The sequence below is a fragment of the Chiloscyllium plagiosum genome, chromosome 11 (genome assembly GCF_004010195.1).
Source record: "Chiloscyllium plagiosum isolate BGI_BamShark_2017 chromosome 11, ASM401019v2, whole genome shotgun sequence".
In the NCBI taxonomy this organism is placed as follows: Eukaryota; Metazoa; Chordata; class Chondrichthyes; order Orectolobiformes; family Hemiscylliidae; genus Chiloscyllium; species Chiloscyllium plagiosum.
The window spans coordinates 4,094,785-4,116,653 of record NC_057720.1 but is presented as its reverse complement, the minus strand read 5'-3'; the positions used below and the strand labels follow the sequence as shown (position 1 = coordinate 4,116,653).

The 21,869-nt window shown below is 43.9% G+C and overlaps 1 protein-coding gene across 6 annotated transcripts in view; it reads right to left on the bottom strand.

Annotated features, from left to right (window-relative positions):
* LOC122554108 (lysophosphatidic acid receptor 3-like) overlaps window positions 1-21,869 on the bottom strand; it is a 93,076-nt gene that overhangs the window by 8,713 nt on the left and 62,494 nt on the right. For 5 of the 6 annotated variants that reach the window (XM_043698597.1, XM_043698594.1, XM_043698593.1 and 2 more), the window contains one exon: window positions 6,874-7,896. The exons of the other annotated variant lie outside the window; for it this stretch is intronic. In XM_043698597.1, coding sequence (XP_043554532.1) covers window positions 7,580-7,896 — 317 coding nt within the window. In that variant the 3' untranslated portion in view covers window positions 6,874-7,579. Of the gene's footprint in view, window positions 1-6,873; window positions 7,897-21,869 lie in introns of those variants that run through there. 6 annotated transcript variants of the gene reach the window in all.

Sequence of the window (21,869 nt, the reverse complement as noted above, 5' to 3'; positions counted from 1 at the left end):
GGAAAAGTTGATGGGCAGAGAGATCTGGGAGTGCAGGTCCATTGTACCCTGAAGGTTGCTGCACAGGTGGATAGAGTGGTCAAGAAGGCATATAGTATGCTTGCCTTCAGTAGATGGGTATTGTGTATAAGAGCTGGCAAGTCATGTTAACATTGTACAAGACGTTGGTTTGGCCACATTTAGAATACTGTGTACAGTTCTGGTCGCCACATTACCAAAAGGATGTGGACGCTTTGGAGAGGGTGCAGAGAAGGTTTACAAGGATGTTGCCTGGTATGAAAGGTGCTAGCTATGAAGAGAGGTTGAGTAGGTTAGGTTTATTTTCATTAGAAAAAAGGAGATTGAGGGGGGACCTGATTGATGTTTACAAAATCATGAAGGATATAGACAGGGTGGATAGAGACAAGCTTTTTTCCAGGGTGAAGGATTCAATAACCAGAGGTCACTCTTTCAAGGTGAGAGTTGGAAAGTTTAAGGGGGATACATGCGGTAAGTACTTCACACAGAGGGTGGTGGGCGTTTGGAACTCGTTGCCAGCAGAGGTGGTAGAGGCAGGCACGGTAGATTCATTTAAGATACATCTGGACAGATGCATGAGAAGTGGGGAGCAGAGGGATACAGATGCTTAGGAATTGACTGACAGGTTTAGACAGTACATTTGGATCGACTCAGGCTTGAAGGGCCGAAGGGCCTGTTTGTGAGCTGTAAATTTTCTTTGTTCTTTGAGTGCAGGTTCATAGCTCCTTGGAAGTGGAGTCACAGGTAGATAGGATAATGAAGAAGACGTTTGCTATGGTTTCCTTTATCGGTCAGAGTATTGAGTATAGGGGTTGGGAGGTCGTGTTGCGACTGTACAGGACATTGGTTAGGCCACTTTTGGAATATTGTGTGCAATTCTGGTCTCCTTCCTATTGGAAAGATGTTGTGAAACTTGAAAGAGTTCAGAAAAGATTTACAAGGATATTGCCAGGGTTGGAGGATCTGAGCTATGGGGAAAGGCTGAACACGCTGGGGCTGTTTTCCCTGGAGCGTTGAAGGCTGAGGGTGACCTCTTATAGAGGTTTACAAAATTATGAGGGGCATGGATAGGGTAAATAGGCAAAGTCTTTTCCCTGGGGTCGGGGAGTCCAGAACTAGAGGGCATAGGTTTAGGGTCAGAAGGGAAAGATATAAAAGAGACCTAAGGGGTAGCTTTTACACCCAGAGGGTGGTACGTGTATGGAATGAGCTGCCAGAGAAACTGGTGGAAGCTGGTACAATTGCAACATTTAAGAGGCATTTAGATGGGCATATGAATACAAGGGTTTGGAGGGATATGGGCCGGATGCTGGCCGATGGGACTAGATTGGGTTGGGATATCTGGTCGGCATGGACAGGTTGGACTGAAGGGCCTATTTCCATGCTGTACATCTCTATGACTCTATGTTGGGATTCTGTGATTCTATAAGCTGCTTAGCTGTTCTAAGGTTCCTCCTTCACCAATTGACATAATTGCTGTGCCAATGCATTGACTTCCAGATTTGGACTTGCTGTTGTGCAACAGGGAAAAGGAAATTGGAGGAAGTATTGTTTGGAACAATCCCAGTAGATTGGAATGTAGCAAATGTCATCCCACTATTGAAGAAAGGAGGGAGAGAGAGGATTGGGAGCCTCTGATCAGTTTGCCTGTCATTGGTAGTCAGATCAGGAAAATACTGACATTTATTACAAAGGATGTGACAGCTGGATACTTTAGGAATTTACGATCAGATGACGCAGGGTCAATTTGGATCAATGAAAGAGGAAGAAGTTTTGACAAACCTGTCAGAATGTGGCTAACAGAACATACCGAGTTAGAGGAAGTGGCTGTTGTATATTTGGATTTTCAGAAGGCAGTTGATAAGGTCCCACAGAAGAGATTAGCAAAGAAAATCCAATCACATGGCATTGCGGTAATCTACTGGTCTTGACTGAGAATCCGTTATTAAATAGAGAGCAGAGGGTACCAGTAAGCTGGTCGTTCTCAGCTTGTCATTTGTTAATGCAAAGATCAGTTCTTGGTCCCCAGCTGTTATAATCTCTGTCAATGATTTGATGTGAGGATCGAATGTAACATCTCCAAATTTGCTAATGACACTAAATATGGTTGGGCCTGGCACATTACTCGCAGGGATTCCTGCGGTGATATCCTGGGACTGAGATAATTAGCCTCCAACAATCATAACGGACTTCATTTGTGCTAAGTATGAGTCCACCCAATGGCAGAGTTCCTCCGCCCTTAATCCTATTGGCTCTGTTTTGTTTTGCTGGGGCTACTCCATCCCACATTTGGCCAAATGTTGCTTTGTTGTCAAAGGCAATAATTCTCACCTCACTTCTGGAGTTCAGCTCTTTTGTCCATGTTTAGTCCCGTGATAAGGGCAGGAGCTGAATGAGCCAAGAAAAATCCCAACTGAGCATCAGTTGCTGCTGAGTAAGTGTTCTTGATCACACTGTCAATGATTTCTCCATCAATTTGCTGATAACTGATTATAGACTGATGAGTTAGGTTTAGATTTAGTGTTATGATTAGATTGACTGCTGTTATGATCCCAGGTGATGGTAACGCGGATCCCAGGATGAAACCTGGTTTGATAGATCTTATGGTTAATTTTAACAGTCAGTTATTGTGGTGGTTAATCATTGAAAGATAATCACATGAGGCTGCAGATGTTCTTTAACAACAGAACAAAAGTTTATTAAACAAAAAAAGTTATACAATATAAGACAGCTAGAAAGAGCGCAACACAAAGAGCAAAACAAAGTTTCAATGTTTTCCAAAACTATCCTTTTACAGAAAGTTAACTCCAGAGAAAGGTCACTCCGATCTCAACTCTTTAAGTGTTTACTTCATTCTCTCAATTTCTTTTCCTTGGATTCTGCAGACAGTTTTAAGATTCTTTTCTGAGTTCGCAGGCAGGAATCTTTCACAATTCTGATGGTCGAAAGTTCTTCAGTTCTAACAACATCAAGATTTCTATCCAGCCCACCCTGCTAGAAGCTCCACTGAATAAAATACTTCAGCTTACTTCAGTGACTGGTCTTTCTTATGAAAAACTTAATTCTCCTGCTTGGGAAAGTATTCTCCCTTCTGAACCAAACTCCTGATTCTTCTGAATGGAACTGGGAATGCTGAAGCTAATGGTTTTTCTTCTGTCGTACACTTAGCAATACAAATATTCTATCCATTAACACTGGACAGTGTTAATGCTAGGGATCTGCCAATCCCTTAACTGCAGTCACATGCTTTCTGGAAATTGATGCACCTTTGGTCACAGTTCCAATGACTTTTTGTCTGTCTAAAAACATGTAACTTTAAGAGGCATTTGGATGGGTATATGAATAGGAAGGGTTTGGAGGGATATGGGCCGGGTGCTGGCAGGTGGGACTAGATTAGGTTGGGATATCCGGTCAGCACAGACGGGTTGGACCGAAGGGTCTGTTTCCATGCTGTACATCTCTATGACTATGACTATGACTATAACTGACCCCCAACCATTTGCCTCTATATTGAAATACAAATCCCGAACAATGATTATATGTTAGACAACTTTGATCACATGGTAATTGGCCAGGTAGGATATACCCAGATGTTTGAAGATAGACCATGCCAGTGTAATCTCCCACATTGCTGGATAGGTGCTATACTGTACCTGCACTCAAATAACATGGCTCTGGGTGTGGTTGACTGTGGAGGGCATGTCTTCTGCATGGCTGGAATGTTGGCAGGTCTCACAGTCCTTCAGCATACATCCCTTTCTTAATCTCACATGAAATGAATCAGATTGGCTGATGACTGGCATCTGTGATGCTGGGCACTATTGGAGGAGGTTGGAGTCAAATCATCCGCTTGATAGAAGGGCTTATGCCCAAAACATCAATTCTCCTGCTCCTTGGATGCTGCCTGACCTGCTGCGCTTTTCCAGCAACACATTTTTCAGCTCTGATCTCCAGCATCTGCAGTCCCCACTTTCTCCTCGTCAAATCATCCACTTGTCAATCCTGACCGAAGATTGTTGCCGATGCTTCAGCCTTTTCATTTATACTGATGTGTAGAACTCCCTCATCATTAAGGATGGGAATATTTTTGGACCTTCCTTCTCCAGTGAGTAGTTTAATGTTCTTGCATCATTCTGACTGGATTTGGCAGGACTGTAGAATTCTGATCGCCTATATTCAGTGTGGGATCACTTACCTCTGTTTATCACATACTTCTTCTGTTTGACAACCAAATGTTGCAGCTCTATGTAATTGTAACCTCAGTTTTAGTTATGTCTGGCGCTGCCCCTGGCACATTGATCTATGCTGTTCATTAAGCTTATGCTATGATGGTGTCAATAGAGTTAGTGATTTGCTGGGCCCTGAGTGCAGATTGTGCTTGAATACAACTCTGTTGCGCGTGGTCTACATTGAATGGAAATCTGACTGAATCAATCCCATCGTTGTATTCTTGATGGGAGTGTGGCCCTCACTCCCAAGGCTTGCACCACTCATCTACCCTGTCCCCGTAAGAATCAATTCCGCACTCTACAAAATTCCAAAGAGTACAGACCCTAACTCCCTTCATAAAAATATCCCTTCACACCCAGCAATAGCCAAATGAACCTTTTCTGGACTCTCCAATGTAAATATATCTTGCTTTAGATCAGGAATCCAAAACTGCTCACACTATTCCAGTTGTGATCTGACTTGTATAGCTTTAGCGAGACTCCCTACTTTTATCCTTAGAAGAATCCCTACAGCGTGGAAACGAGCCATTTCACCCAACAAGTCCACACCAACCCTCTGCAGAGTAACACATTCAGACCCAATCCGCATTACTCTGCATTTACCCCTGACTGATGCAGCTAACCTACACATCCCTGAACACTCTGGGCAATTTCCCATGGCCAATCCACCTAACCTGCACATCTTTGGACTGTGAGAGGAAACCCACGCAGACACGGGGAGAATGTGTGAACTCCACACAGACAGTTACCCCAGGGTGGAATGGAACCCAGGTCCGTGGCGCTGTGAGGCAGCAATGCTAACCACCGTGCCACTGTGTTGCCATTTTATACAACATTCCCTTTGGAATAAAAGCCAACATTCAATCTGTCTGCCCTATCATGATGGACGACATCCCCAGTGCGAAGGTGGGCCTCCAACTTCACACAGACTGTCGACTCACTCCTACCAATACCGTCATGGACATACGCATCTGCAAATGGTAGATTGGTGAGGACATTGTAACATGGCTTTTTCATTCTTGTCGGTTCCCTCAGCATCAGCTGCAGGCCCAGTCTGGCTGCTATATTGTGCAGGGCCTGCCCAGTTTGGGAGTAATGATGCTGCGGAAGCACTCTTGGATACTGAAGCTTCCCGCACAACTTCACATCTTCATAAGAAAGAGGCACAAGAGTAGGCCATTCCTCACACCCACTTTCCTGCCATTTCCCTATGCTCCTTGATTCCCCAACTGATCAAGAATCTCTCTCTCTCTCAGTCTCAAATATACACAAGGACTCTGCCCTCACAGCTCTCAGTGGTAAGGAGTTCCAGAGACCCTCAACCCTCTGAGAGAAGAAACTCCTTCTCACCTCAGACATAAATTGGTGCCCCTTTATTCTGAGACTGTACCCTCTGGACTTAGACTCTCCCATGAGGGGATTAATCCTCTCATCATTGACCCTATCAAGCCCCTTAAGAATCTGATGTTTCAATTACATCACCTCTCATTCTTTTACACACCAATGAGTAGAGTCCCAAACTTGTTCCTTAAACACTCCCTCCATACCACTGGTCACCCCAGTGAACCTTTTATGAACTACCTCCAATGGAAACATGTATGTCTTTAAATAAAGGACTAAAACCGTTCATCGTGCTCCAGATGTGGTCTCCCCAGCACCTTGTACAGTTGGAACATGAATTCCCTACTCTTATACTCCAACCCCCTCAAAATAAGGACCAAAGGAGTCCTGTATTATGAGTCCTATGAGTATTTTAACATTCCCTCCTGCCTTCTGTATAAACGTCTTTAATCCATTCTGAATATCTGCTTCTTTTGGCAACAGAATAATGATTTTATTTGTTTAAAAAGGTAAAGTTGTTGCTAATCGAATGGAAAAAAATCTTAAAAATACTTTGGATTTGTACATTATCCCAAACTGACTGAAAAAAAGTCTAAGCTACGGCTATTAATTTTGTACACGGAAATAAAATTAAAATCATTAATTACATAGAAACTGCCATAACCACTACAAAGAGAATGAACCGAAGCCTGCAATCTTTAGCTTTATATATAAAATAGGTTACAGGCTTTGTAGCTCATTAGGCTGAGTGACTCAGCACAATCAAACATCCCATAATCGCTCAGTACTTGAGGTCTCTTTCGTTGCTTGGAGATTACAATTTTGCATGGAGTCACCCAGGCAGCAATCAACATTTAAAGTATTTTTTTTTCTCAGGGTTCTTTCTCTGGTAAAGTTGCATCTATCAGTCACCCTGAGCTGGCCCTCAAGGACATGATGGTGGGTCGCCAGCCTCCCAAGAATCAATCTAACTGTGCCTAAAAAATATTCAAAAACAGCTTCCACCACCTGTTTAGAAAGAGAGTTCCAAAGCCTCATGACCCTCTGAGAGAAGGTAGGCCTTATCTCAGCCTTAAATGGGTTAGTTTGAAGTTAAGAGCATAAGGAGCTAGGAGCAGGGAGGAGGCCATTCAGCCCCTCGAGCTTGCTCCATCATTTAATATGATCACGGCTGATCTCATCTTGGCCTCAACTCCACTTTCCTGCCCACTCCCCATAACTCTTCAACCCGTTACTAATTAAAAATCTATCTTCTCCTTACATTTACTCAATATACTAGCATCCACCACACTATGGGGGAGTGAAATCCACAGATTCATGACCCTTTGAGGGAAGTAATTTCTCCTCAGCTCTGTATTAAATCTCCCTTAGCATAAAATCATTTTGTTGAGCCATCACAGTCCATGTGGTGACAATGGTATTTAGTCATGATTTTGAATCAGAAAGGGGTTGTGTGCGGTTATTGGACGTAAACACGATCATGATGGCCTTGTAACACCTCACTTGTCCTGTGTTCCACTGAGCCCTTGCTTTTCTGCTGGAAGCCAGGAATCATTTTCAAAAATATTCCTCAGAGTAACAGTCTGAGAAGCATTCTACTTTGTAGGTTAGACCTAAAACAATTGAGTAAAATACTGCTTCAGTCCATTTGAACAAACCTGGTGACAATAAAGTCACAACACGCTTCAAGTTACAAAATGCTGACTACGTATTCCAGGACTGATAAACGTGCAGCATTTATCTAAGAAGTCCCTTTTAGAAATAAAAAAAAATGTTTTCACTTCTCAGAACCCACCAGATTCCTGATACTAATTCAACAAAATGAATTAGATTCCACAGCCCAATACTAAATTCCAACTGTGACTGCAAAACAAGTTCAGTAAAAATCTTGCAAAGTTTCCCTTGTCCTTTGTGTGAACTAAGAGATCTGTTGACAGGTCTCTACAACACTCAGAACCACCGAGACAATCTTGCACACAGCCTGGACCGTTTCAGGGTTTCACCTGCAGCTGAGCGTGACTAATGCTCAAGTCAGCGTTTTCAGAGACGACACTTTGCCGGTGTGAGGTGGACCTCAATGTATCCTGCTCCACTTCGATCTTGTTCCTACAGACAATACAGAGCATTTGCTTTATCACATGCCACATGTCTGGGTCCTTGTAGGAGTAAATGATTGGGTTCATCAGAGAGTTGGTCAAGGCCAGCAGCAGGACCCAAATCTTTACACTCAGCAGATGGCAGCTAGAGCAGCAAAGACCGTCCAAAAGGACCACCACCAGCCCAGGAGTCCAGCAAAAAACAAAAGCACCTGCAAGAGAAATACAACATAAGAACTTGAATAACCTTGAGTGCTTTAGAGTTGTAGAGCATAGGAACATGCCCTACGGCCCACCATGTCTATGCCGACCAACGAACATCAGACTACACTATTCCCATTTACCTGCGCTTGGTCCATACCCTGGCATTTCCAGATGCTTCAGAAATGTTGTGAGAGTCCCTGCCTCTACCATCCTTTCAGGCAGCACATTCCATATTCCTACTGCCCTCTGTGTGAAAAACGTTTTCCTCAGATCCCATCCTTTATCCAACATTTTCCATGTAACTTCTCCCAGAGTTAACTTTGGGAGGGAGAGGATGGTTTGTGAACAGCAGGGTCCTGAGACAACCCTCCCTCGAGCCCTCCCACTCGCTACCACCTCACCACCTTGTCGGAACATTGGAAAGAAAAAAAAGGTCACCACATGTTTCAGACCAGAAGGAGGCTATCTAGGAGAAAGTGAGGTCTGCAGATGCTGGAGATCAGAGATGGAAATGTGTTGCTGGAAAAGCGAACAGCAGGGTCCTGAGACAACCCTCCCTCGAGCCCTCCCACTCGCTACCACCTCACCACCTTGTCGGAATATTGGAAAGAAAAAAAAGGTCACCACATGTTTCAGAGCAGAAGGAGGCTATCTATCTCCTTCTACCAATTGTTGATTTTTCAAACAGAGCTACCTCATTATTCCCACTCTCCGTGCTCTTTCTTTACAAACATTTCCCCTTTAATGATTTATCCAGCTCCATTCTGAGCGTAACAAATTAACCTTTTTCCACTGCCCTTTCAGCAGCCCATTGTAAATCCCCCTCCCTGTCCAACAAAGATCTCTTTATTTACTCTGTCAAAAGTCTTCAAGACTTTTGAACAGCTCTGTGGAATCTCTCCTCTATGGAGTAGAATCCCTGCTTCTCCACTCCATGGAATGAAGACCCTCATCTTCAGTACCATTTTATTGATTCTCCTGAATGCTCTCTCAATATTCTTCATATCCTTCCTAAAGTGTGAATTAACACCTGTCTTGGTTATATGACCACTAATACTTTGCCTCTTAAAGATCAATCAACACAATAACAAAATACCGTGGATGGCGGGAATCTGAAATAAATCTGTAAGACCATAAGATGTAGGAGCAAAAGTCGGCCATTCAGCCCATCGAGTCTTCTCAATTACTGAATGAGATCATGCCTGATGAGATCATCGTCAACTCTGCTTTCATGCCTTTTTCCCCCATAACCCTTGATTCCCTTCCTGATTAAAAATCTGTCTCCCTCAGCCTTGAATATACTTAATGGCCCGGTCCCAATACCCTCTGTGTATAAAAGTCCACAAATTCATCATTCTCTTAGAGAAGAAATTCCTCATCTTTATCTGAAATGTGGAGCCTCTTATTCTTAGATGATGCTGCCTGGTCCTAGACTCTCCCACAAGAGGAAACAACCTTGTCACATCTACCCCCCAATAAGGTCACCTCTCATTCTTCTAGATTCCAGTGAGTACAGACCCGATCTATTAGGGTGGCACAGTGGCTCATTGGTCAGCACTGCTGCCTCACAGCACCAGGGACCTGGGTTCGATTCCAGCCTCAGGTGACTGTCTGTGTGGAGTTTGCACATTCTCCTGGTGTCTAAGTGGGTTTCCCAGAGATGTGCAGGCCAGGTGAATTGGCCATGCTAGATTGCCATAGTGTTGAGGGATGTGTAGCTGGGTGCATTAGTCAGGTGTAAATATAGGGTCGGGGAATGGGTCTGGGTGGGTTATTCTTCAGAGGTTGATGTGGACTTGTTGGGCCTGTTTCCACACTGTAGGGATTCTATGATCAACCTCTCCTCATAAGACAGCCCTTCATACCTGGGATCAGTTGAGTGAACTTACTCTGGATGGCCTCCAGTGCCAGTATACTTTTTCCTTGGGTAACACCATAAGAAATAGGAACCAGACCAAGCCAAATGCCCCTCAAGCCTGCTCTGCCATTCAATAGGATCATTGCTCATCCAACATCCCTCACATTCACTTTGCTGCATTTTCCCTGCAACCCTTGAATCCCCAACTGATCAAGAATCTGTCTATCTCAGTCTTAATGGTGTCCAGAACTGTTCACAGTATTCCAGCTGTGGACGGACTAATGCCTCATACAGTTTTCATGAAACCTCCCTGTTTTATACCTTATTCCCTTTGAAATAAAGGCCAACATTCCACTTGCATAAATTATTCGATGAGCTAGTGCAGTCACGGTGGACCAAACGGCTCATTGAGTCCACACTGACCCTCCAAAGAGCATCCCACCCATGCCCACAGCCTTACCTTATCCCTGTAAATCTGCATTTCCCATGGCTAACCCAGCACGCCTCCTTCTGCACTGTGATAATTCTGTGATGCAGAAAACTCCAGTGTGGCTTTGGAGCAGCCTCAAGTCACGCAGGTTACGGGACTCATTCACTATTAGGAGCTTCTGCTAATTTCTGCAAAAAAAGAGCAGGAGGCCCTGGATACAGGTCACACATCAACCCAGGGCTAAAACATTAAACAGGGGAACAGGACCAGTATTACACAGGGGTGTGGTGTGTCAAGCAGTGCTGGGCAGAGACATTACCAGCTTCATTCAAGGTGAATGGCCCAAGCCTGAGAGACTCTAGCAATTCACTCTCTCAACAGCACATGTGGTGGCATGGTAGCTCAGTGGTTAGCACTGCTGCCTCACCACGCCAGGGACCTGGGTTCGATTCCAGCCTTGGGTCACTTTCTGTGTGGAGTTTCCACATTCTCCCCATGTCTGTGTGGGTTTCCTCTGGGTGCTTCGGTTTCCTCCCACAATCCAAGGATGTGCAGGTCAGGTGGATTGGCCTTGCTAAATTATCCGTAGTGTGCAGGGATATGGAGGTGAGCTGGGTTAGCCATGGGAAGTGCAGGTTTACAGGGATAGGGTAAGGGAGTGAGTCTGGGTGGAATGCTGTTTGGATGGTCAGTGTGGGCTCAATGGGCCAAATGGCCTGCTTCCACACTGTTGGGATTCTATTCCACGATTCATTCATGTGGCACAATGTCCTCAAGTGCTTCGCACATGACTGTGATCTGATAAAATTTCACATCAAGGTACGTAAGGAGATAGTGGGGCAGGTGACACAAAGGTTGGTCACAGAAATACAACTTAGGTAAATCTTAAAGGAAGAGACAGAAGGGTACAAAGGCAAAGAGCTGGAGAGGTGTAGGGATTGAGTTCCAAACCTTCGGCCAAGGGCAGCTGCAAACATGCCTTCCACAGGTTGGAGAATGAGGGTGGTCGGTGTTCAGAAATCTCAATGGGTTGTAGGATCAGAAGAGATTATATAGAGATGAGAAGGGAAGCAAGATCACAAAGTGATTTGGAAGCCAGGATGAGAATACTGTATCTAAGACCAAAGATGTTTCAAAGCCATGAATTGACATAGATCAAATTAATTTCGTTGTTATTGTAAAATTTCTAAAGAAAAAAATTAAAAGCACAACATGGGATTTTCACCAGAAACAATTTCAACCACCTATCTCTTAGGACATGACAAGTGTGTTTTAAAAAAATGAGAAATTGCTGGAAAAACTCTGCAGTATCTGTGGAGAGAAAGCAGTTAACTTTACAGGTCCAGTGACACTTCTTCAAAACAGAATAAATATTTTATTTAGTCATCTAATTCAACTTCAAACTGTATTTTCAATTAATATACTCTGAATTTATCTTCGTGCTGGTGAAGTGTTTAATTCAGACTCTGACAGTCGTTGCTTATTTTTATATCCAGAAACTGTTACACATAACTGAATATTTTTGCTAATATCCTGTGTGGCCCTAACCCTGTATGCTTCGCTCTGTCTAAGCACCCTATGATCTACATGTCCTAGTTTGCTATGATCTGCCTGTACTGCACACACAACAAAACTTATCGCTGTATGTAGGTACAAGTGACAACAATAAATCAAATCAAGTATCACTATATCACCCTTAGTTATGTTACATGTTTAAGTTACCCCCAGTAAATCAGCCATGTGTTTTAATTGAGTAATTTATGTGCAAAGCAATTAAGAGCAACAAAAACCATCAAAGATGAGGGAAAAGTAGATAGGTGGGACAGGTACTGATTTCTTTTTGGAAAGGAACCTCATTTATTATTGAACACTAAAATAAAGCCACGAACTATGGTGTATGTAGACTAGTTCCAGCCTGAGACAAGGCCCTGCGTCGCTTCTTTTACTAATATACCCTCTCCACTTACTCACAACTCAATTTTTTTTACTATTATCCATATCCATTAAATCATCTATGTTTTCGAATTGATTAATTTATGAACTTAAGGGCAACAAATCAATTAAAGATAAGGGAATAGTAGGAAGACAGGGTAGACACCAATTATAAACATACTGATAAGAGATGCTCTCAGGTTTCTCTGGAACAATGCATTTCAGTAACATCAAAACCTTGTTTGAATGGTGATTGGCAAGTCATAAAGTTAAATTGAGAGGAGGGTAGAGGCTGTGAGTCTGGGGAGTCCAGGTCTCTCATTAATGCCAGCTGTCCTGTGGAAATGAGAAATACTTGCATCACCTCTCCCAAAGCTTGGATTAATTATCTTTAGATTGCTAAACCAAAATTAATAGAATTAGTATAAAACTAATGACCTATACAAGTTATCCTTCATTCTACCAACCATAAAAGTTTGTTGCTTACAATTCTAAAGATACATCATGCTGCATCACTTGCTAAACAACAGAAACAACATCTTTATTGACTCCAAGTTAAAACAGAGTGCGTAATGACCTAAATTAACCTTAAATCTATGAAGTGACCATCCAGCCACTTGAGTCTGCGAGAGCTCTTTGTAAAAATAATTTTGTTAAAAGCTCACTCCACCGCCTCTTCTGGTCCCCCTGCAATAGGAAGGATATTATTAAATTGGAGAGGTGCAAAAATGATTTACTGGGATGTTGCCTGGATTGGGCAACTTGAGTTATAAGAAGAGGCTGGGAATTATTTCACTGCAGCATACAAGGTTGTGGGGTGACCTTACAGAGGTTTATAAAGCGAGTTTTGAGAAGATTTGTAGCTCAGGTTGAGGTTTCGGATGTAGGTTTGCTCAATGAATTAACCTGAAATGAGCCTTGCAACTCAGCGAGCAAACCTACATCCAAAAGAGGTTTATAAATCATGAGGGGCATGGATAGGGTAAATAGCAAAGGGCTTTTCACCAAGGTGGGGGAGTTCAAGACTAGAGGATATAGGTTTAAGTGAGGGGAGAAAGATTTAAAAGGGACCTGAGACACAACGTTTTCACACAGAGGTGGTTCGTGTGTGGAATGAACTGCCAGAGGAAGTGGTAGATGGAGTAAAGTTACAACATTTAAAAGACATTTGGACAGATAAATGAATAGGAAAGACGTGGGCCAAACACAGGCAAGTGGGACTGATTTAGTTTGTGAAACTTGGTCAGCATGGACTGGTTGAACCGAAGGGTCTGTTACCAAGCTGCATGAGTCTATAACTCCTCCCAAACCTCGGATTAATTTTTTTGTCCTTTTGGGTCCAATCCCTTTTATAAGCCAAAATTGGATATTTTTCCACCACACTCTCAGATCAGACCATTCACTGCCAAATCTGGTGGCTGCCTTTAGTTCTTTTGTGAAGCACCTGGGCCTCTTGTGGTGCAGTGGCAGATTCCCTACCTCTGAGCTAGGAAGTCTAGGATCAAGTTCCACTTGCTCCTGAAGTGTATAATAACATCTCTGAACAGCTTCATTAGAAAATATCCATCCTGAGGAACACTTCCAGAGATGTCCTGTAGCTGAGATGACTGCCCAACAACCACAACCATCTTCCTATGTGCCAGGTATAACTCCAACCAGTAGAAACTTTGCCCCTGATACCCATTGATTCCAGTTTTGCCAGGACTCCTTGATGCCACACTCAGTCAAATGGTTTCTTGATGTTAAGGGCTGTCACTCCCCCCTCCCCTGTGGAATTCAGCTCTTTTGTTCATGTTTGACCCAAGGCTGTAATGAGGCCAGGAGCTGAGTGGCCCTGGTGGAACCCAAACTGGGCAGGTTATTGCTGAGCAGGTGCTGTTTGATAGCACTGTTACTGATCCCTTCCATCACTTTACTGATGATTGAGAGTAGACTGATGGGACGGTAATTGGCGAGTTGGATTTGAACTGCTTTTTATGTGCTGGGCTATTTCCCACATTGTCGGGTAGATGCCAGTGTTGTAACTGTACTGGAACAGCTTGGCTAGGGGAGCAGCAACTGATTCCTGAAGAAGGGCTTATGCCCGAAACGTCGATTCTCCTGTTCCCTGGATGCTGCCTGACCTGCTGCGCTTTTCCAGCAACACATTTTCAGCTCTGATCTCCAGCATCTGCAGACCTCACTTTCTCCCCTAGGGGAGCAGCAAGTTCTGAAGCACAAATCTTCAGTGCTATTGCCGGAATATTGTCAGGGCCCATTGCCTTTGCAGTATCCAGTGTCTCCAACCATTTCTTAATATCACACGAAGTGAATCAAATTGGCTGGAGATTGGTATCTGTGAAGCTGGGGACCACTGGAGGAGGCCAAATGGATCATCCACTTGGCACTCCTGACTGAAGATTGCTGCAAAAGCTTCAGCCTTATCCTTTACACGCATGTGCTGGCTTCTACATCATTGAGGATGGGGATATTTGTGGAGCCTCCTCCTCCAGTGAGTTGTTTAATTGTCCATTACCGTTCATGACTGGATGTGGCAGGACTGCAGAACTTAGATCGGATCTGTTGGTTGTGGGATTGCTTAGCTGTGTATATCACTTGTTCATTATATTGTATGGTACACAAGTAGTCCTGGTAAAAACAAGGACTGCAGATGCTGGAAACCAGAGTCTCGATTAGAGTGGTGCTGGAAAAGCACAGCAGGTCAGGCAGCATCCGAGGAGCAGGAAAATCGACATTTCAGGCAAAAGCCCTTCATCCAAACGTCAATTTTCCTGTTCCTTGGATGCTGCCTGACCTGCTGTGCTTTTCCAGCACCACTCTAATCTAGACACAAATAGTCCTGCTTGGTAGCTTTATCACGTTGAAACCTCACTTTCAGATATGCCTGATTCTGCCCCTGCCATGCCCTCCTGCACTCTCCATTGAACCAGGGCTGATCCCTTGGCTTGATGGTAATGGTTGAGTGGGGGATAAGCCGGGCCATGAGGTTACAGATTGTGCTGGAGTACAGCTCTGCTGCTGTTGATAGCTCACAGTGCCTCATGGAGGCCCAGTCTGGAGCTGCTAAATATTTTCGAAGCCTGTCCCATTTAATACAGTGATAGTGTCACACAACATGATGGAGGATCATAGAACACAGAACATAGAACAGTAAGCACAGTACAGGCCCTTTGGCCCTCGATGTTGTGCCGAGCATTTATCTAAATCTAATATCAACCTAACCTACACATCTCTCAATTTCCTGCCGTCTATGTGCTTGGTCCAGCAGTCACTTTCCTGCCCTCTATGTGCTTTGTCCAGCAGTCACTTAAATGTCCCTAATGTCTCTGACTCTACCACCACCCTGACAGTGCATTCCATGCACCCACCACTCTCTGAGTAAAGAACCAACCTCTGCCATCTCCCCGAAACCTTCCTCCAATCACCTTAAGATTATGACCCCTCGTGACAGCCATTTCTGCCCTGGGGAAAAGTCTCTGGCTATCTACTCTATCTATGCCTCTCATTACCTATACACCTCTGTTAAATCACCTCTCTTCCTTCTTCTCTCCAGTGTAAAAAGTCCAAGCTCACTTAACCTCTCTTCATAGGACAAGACCTCCAATCCAGGCAACATCCTGGTAAATCTCCTCTGTGCCCTGTCTAAAGCATCTACATCCTTCTTATAATGAGGCGACCAGAACTGGACACAATATTCCAAATGTGGTTTTAACAGAGTTTTGTAGAGCTGCAGCAAAACCTCACGGCTCTTAAACTCAATTCCCCTTGTTAATGAAAGCCAACACACCATACGCCTTCTTAACAACACTGTCAACTTGGGTGGCAAATTTGAGAGATTTATGGACATGGACCCCAAGGTCCCGCTGTTCCTCCACACTGCCAAGAATCCTGCCTTTAACCCTGTATTCAGCATTCAAATTTGACCTTCCGAAATGAATCACTTTGCGTTTATCCAGGTTGAACTCCATCTGCCACTTCTCAGCCCAGCTCTGCATCCTGTCAGTGTCTTGTTGTAGCCTGCAACAGTCCTCGACACTATCTACAACACCACTGACCTTTGTGTTATCAGCAACGTACTAACCCACCCTTCCACTACTTTATCCAAGTCATTTATAAAAATTATAAAGAGCAGAGACCCACGAACAGATCCCTGCAGGACACTATTGGTCACTGACCTCCAGGCAGAATACTTTCCATTTACTGTCACTGGCTGTCTTCTTTCAGCCAGCCAATTCTGTATCCAGGCAGCCAAATCTCCTTGTATTCCAAACTTCTTAACTTTCTGAATGAGCCTGTTGTGGGGAACCTTATCAAATGCTTTACTGAAATCCATTTACATCACATCCACTGCTCCACCTTCGTCAACTTGTCTCTTCACATCCTCAAAGAACTCAATAAGGTTTGTGAGGCAAACCTGCCCCTCACAAAGCCATGCTGACTATCTTTAAGCAAACTATATTTTTCCAAATAGTCATAAATCCTATCTCTCAGAATCCTTTCCAGTACCTTGCTTACCACAGATGTAAGACTGACTGGTCTGTAATTCCTAGAATTTCTCTTTTCCCTTTCCTGAACAGAGGAACACCTCCCTCCCATCATCCGGTACTACGCCCATGGAAAGAGAGGATGCAAAGATCATCGCCAGAGATGCAGCAATCTCATTCCTCGCTTCCCATTGTAGCCTTGGACATATCTGGTCTGGCCCTGGGAACTTATCTGTCTTGATGCTACCCAAAATATCCAGCACATCTACATTCTTAATATCAATGTGTTCAAGCCTTTTAAACTGGTCCACAGTGTTCTTACTAGCAACAAGGCCCCTCTCTCTAGTGAATACTGAAGAAAAAAAAAACTGGAGCCTCCCCTCCCCCTTCAGACTCCAGGCACAAATTCCCTCCGCTATCCCTGATCAGCTCTACCCTCTCTCTGATCATTTTTTTGTTCCTCACGTAAGTGTAGAATGCCTTTGGGTTTTCAATAATCCTTCCTGCCAAGGCTTTCTTGTGCCCCCTCCTAGTTCTCCCCAGTCCATTTTTGAGTTCTTTCCTAGCTACCCTTTAATCCTCTAAGGCTGTTCCAGATCCTTGCTTCCTCAACATTAAGTAAGCTTCCTTCTTCCTCTTGATGAGAAGCTCCTCTTCTCTTGACATCCAAGGCTCCTTCACCTTACCATTCCTTGCCTGTCTCAGTGGGACAGTTATCCAACACTCGCAATGAGTGCTCCTTTAACAGTCTCCGCATTTCTGTTGTGCATTTCCCATAGAACAATTGTCCCTAATTTATACGCCCCAGCTCCTGTCTAATAGTCGTATAATTTCCCGTCCACCAATTAAATGCCTTCCCATACTGTCAGTTCCCATCCCTCTCCATGACTATGGTAAAGGTGAGAAAATTGTGATCACTGACACTGAAATGCTCTCCCACTGAGAGATCTGACACCTGGCCTGGCTCGTTGCCTAGCACCAAATCCAATATGGCCTCCACCCTAGTCAGCCTATCTATATATTGAGTCAGGAATCCTTCCTGGACACACCTGACAAAATCGGTGCCATCCAGACCATCTTCACTAAGGAAGTTCCAATCAATATTGGGGAAGTTGAAATCACCCATAAAAACAACTCTGTTACATCTGCAACTTTCCAAGATCTGCTGTCTAATCTGTTCTTCCATTTCTCTGCTGCTATTGGGGGGTCTATAGAAAACACCCAATAAAGTGACTGTTCCTTTTCTGTTCCTGACTTCCACCCACGCTGTCTCAGTAGACAAACCCTCCGTAACAACCTCCTTTTCTGCAGGTGTGATGCACTTCCTAATTAACAATGCTACTCCCCCTCTCTTTTACCCACTTTCCTGTTCTTTTTAAAAGATCTAAACCTTGCAATGTCCAGCAACCATTCCTGCCCCTGTGAAATCCATGTCTCCAAACTACACAACATGGTAGTCCCAAGTACTGATCCATGCGCTAAGTTCATCACTCTTATTCCTGTCTTCTCAATGGGCAACTAATGCCAGCCTGTCCAGCAACACCCACATCCTGTAAGGGAGGATAAGGATAAACCTGGAAGAGTTTTCAATGACAGGTCACTAGGTGGCACCATTACCTCAGTAGGAAAGATGCTCAAATTCAGTGAGAAGCACCAACCCAGAAAGAGGAATGTCCAGCTCAGATACTGGGCTGGAGAAAGTGAGGTCTGCAGATGCTGGAGATCAGAGCTGAAAATGTGTTGCTGGAAAAGCGCAGGTCACGCAGCATCCTGATTCTCCTGTTCCTTGGATGCTGCCTGACCTGCTGCGCTTTTCCAGCAACACATTTTCAGCTCAGATACTGGGCTGCGGAGCTCCCCAAACAGAGGAAGAAGATAGCACAAACAAAACACAGCGATGGCTGGAGCCCGGAAACTAAACGGGGAAAGTGCTGTAATTTTGCCCGTCCTGCCAGATGAGCTGAGCACGTTCATGTTTTTATTAAGGTCTAGATAAGAGTGGTGCTGGAAAAGCACAGCAGGTCAGGCAGTATCCGAGGAGCAGGAAAATCAACGTTTCGGGCAAAAGCCCTTCATCAGGAATGTTTTTAACCATGCGTTTTAGTAAGGCTGGATCAGTGTTTAGACTGGATCATTAACTTAGAGTGAAACTAAACCCAACTTCTTGATATTACATGCCCAAAAAAATCAAATACCACAGAAGCTTTGTATTTCAGGGCACTGGGGCAAGCCACAATAATGACAATGTCATGCTCTAGTGGCACTATCCGTAGACTAGTCATCCAGAATGCTAGATCAATGTGCTGGGGATATGCCAAATGGTGAAATTAGAATTCAACAAATGGTGTAATTAAAAGCTAGCTTAGAATTGATAATGTAACCATCGTCAATTATCGTAAAAAGCTGCCTGGTTCACTAATGTCTTTCAGAGAAGGAAATCTGTCATATTTACCTAGTCTGATGTACATGTGACTCCAGACCCACAGCAATGCGGTTAATTCTTATCCCCTCCACCCTCATCTCCAGAAGCAGCAACAGCAAACCACCCTGTTCAAGGGCAATTAGGGAAGGGCAATAAGTGTTGCCACAGCCAGCAACATCCACATCCCAAGATCAAATAGAAAAGATAATCGAGAACAGAAACAGAAATTGCTAGAAAAATTGCTGAACTAAATTGGGATTTATTTTCTGGTCAGGAAACAATTAAAGAACAAAGGCCTTTTTGTGAAGAATATTCTGTATATAGAGAGCACAGGTTTGATCTGTCAGCTGAGAAGCTGTTCTATAGACAGGTATTTCAGCATTTACCAAAATCCTCATCAATCGATGGGTCCGAATGATACAAAAAGGGTACACTCTTGAACACAGTGTCAGGGCAAATTCCACAATAGCAGCAGACTATTTTTAGATAGTGAGCAAATTACATTTCCATAGCACCAGCGCAGCCTCAAGGCATACAATTCTGAACCGTGGTCACTAATACATTTTCAGAAAGGTGGCAGCCTGCTTAAAAACAAGAGGAAACTGGAGACAGGAATTTTCACATAACTTGTTCTATTGATCTAAAGTGATGATGATTGATAGTACTCAGAAAACTGACATTACTCATGAATAAGATTGATGTGGAATATATACAGGAGAAAATCAAAACCACCAAAAGGGACAGAAAACAGTGAGTGTTGTCTATACGGACCCAAACATTAACAGTAACAGGAAGGCATTAAACAGGAGATTTGAGACCCTGCAATAAGTTTATGACTGTACTCGTAGGTGACTTTAACCTACACAGAGATTGGACAAACCAAACAAGCAATTCCACCGCAGAGGAGGATTTTCCGAAATGTACACATGGTGGGTTCTTTAACCAATACATTAAGGAACCAATTAAAGGTCAAAAAGCCGAAAGAACTGCAGATGCTGGAAACCAGAAACAGAAACAGAAATTGCTGGAAAAACTCAGCAGGCCTGGCAACATCTGTGGACAGAAATCAAAGATAACCCTTTGGGTCTAGCGACCCTTCTTCAGAATTAGAGTGCTACAACAAGAGAGCAAGATATGATCAACTGGGTATTGTGCAATGGAAAGGGTTAATTAACAATTAATTTGGCCTTCACAAAGGGTCACAATTAATTTCTCAGGAAACTAAGGGTCTGGTGTGAGGCAGGAGTTGAAGAAAATCTTTATTTGTAAAAACAGTGTGAAGAAAAGAAGTGGTTAAAAGCTAACAGATCCCCAGCGCCTAATCATCTGCAATCTAGTGTTCTAAAGGAAGGACGTATTTTGTGGTTATCTTCCAAAATTATAAAGGCTCTAGGAACACTACCACTGTACCATAACAGCCCTTCTTAACCCCCCTCCCTTACCTAACACCATAACTCTATCATAAAATCATAGAGCCATAGAGATGTACAGCACGAAAACAGTCTAACATGTCCATGCTGTCCAGATATCCTAAATAAATCTAGTCCCATTTGCCAGCCTTTGGTCCATACCCCTCTAACCCTTCCTATTCATATACCCATCCAGGTGCCTTTGAAATGCGTAATTGTACCAGCCTCCACCACTTCCTCTGGCAGCTCATTCCATACACAGACCACCCCCTGCATGAAAAAGCTGCCCCTTAGGTCCCTTTTAAGTGGCGGCACAGTGGTTAGCACTGCTGCCTCACAGCACCAGAGACCCAGGTTCAATTCCCGCCTCAGCCACAGTCCAAAGATGTGCAGGTTAGGTGAATTGGCCATGCTAAATTGCCCGTAATGTTAGGTAAGGGGTAAATGTAGGGTATGGGTGGGTTGCGCTTCGGTGGGGCGGTGTGGACTTGTTGGGCCGAAGGGCCTGTTTCCACACTGTAAGTAATCTAATCTAAGTAATCTAATCTAATCTAATCTAAAGTTGTCCCCTCACCCTATATCCTCTACCTCTGGAGTCTCCCACCCCAGGGAAAAGATTTTGTCAATTTACCCTATCCATGCCCTTCATGATTTTATAAACCTCTATACCAATTGATGTTGCAGAATTTTCAATCAATACTCAGCCTCAACAGCTATTTGGGGAGAGAGAGTTCCAAATTTCCACTGCCCTTTGGAGGAACAAGAGCTTCCTATTGTTAAAACAAAAACAAAAGAGTACTGGATGCTGTAAATCAGAAAGTTCTGGAGAAACTCAGCAGGTCTGGCAGCATCTGTGGAGTGAAAGTAGAGTTAAAATTTCAGATCCAGTGACTGTAATTTAGAACTGATGGTACCTAGGAAAACGTTGCCTTATATGCAGAAGATAAAGTGGGGGGAGTGGATAAGGAGTAAACAGTAAGTTAGATTACCTACAGTGTGGAAACAGGCCCTTCAGCCCAACCAACCCTCTGAAGAGTAACCCACTTCCCTCTGACTATGGCACCTAACACTATGGGCAATTTAACATGGCCAATTCACCTAACCTGCACATCTTTGGACTGTGGGAGGAAACTCGCAAAGACACAGGGAGAATGTGCAAACTCCACACAGACAGTCACCTGAGGCTGAAATTGAATCTGGGACCCTAGTGCTATAAGGTAGCAGTGCTAACCACTGAGCCACTGTGCCACCAAGAGGGGATAGAGCCTGAACAGACAGAAGAACAGCTGGACAGACAAAGCAGTGGATAATGACATGGCTGGAAGAGTGAATAACTATTAATTGGGACTGATAGTAACGAATAATGGGTTGTGTGTAATAGCAGACCATGTGATAACAAGGCCTCGTGTGTGAGGGGTGGGGGTGCGGGTGGGGGTGTGTGTGTGT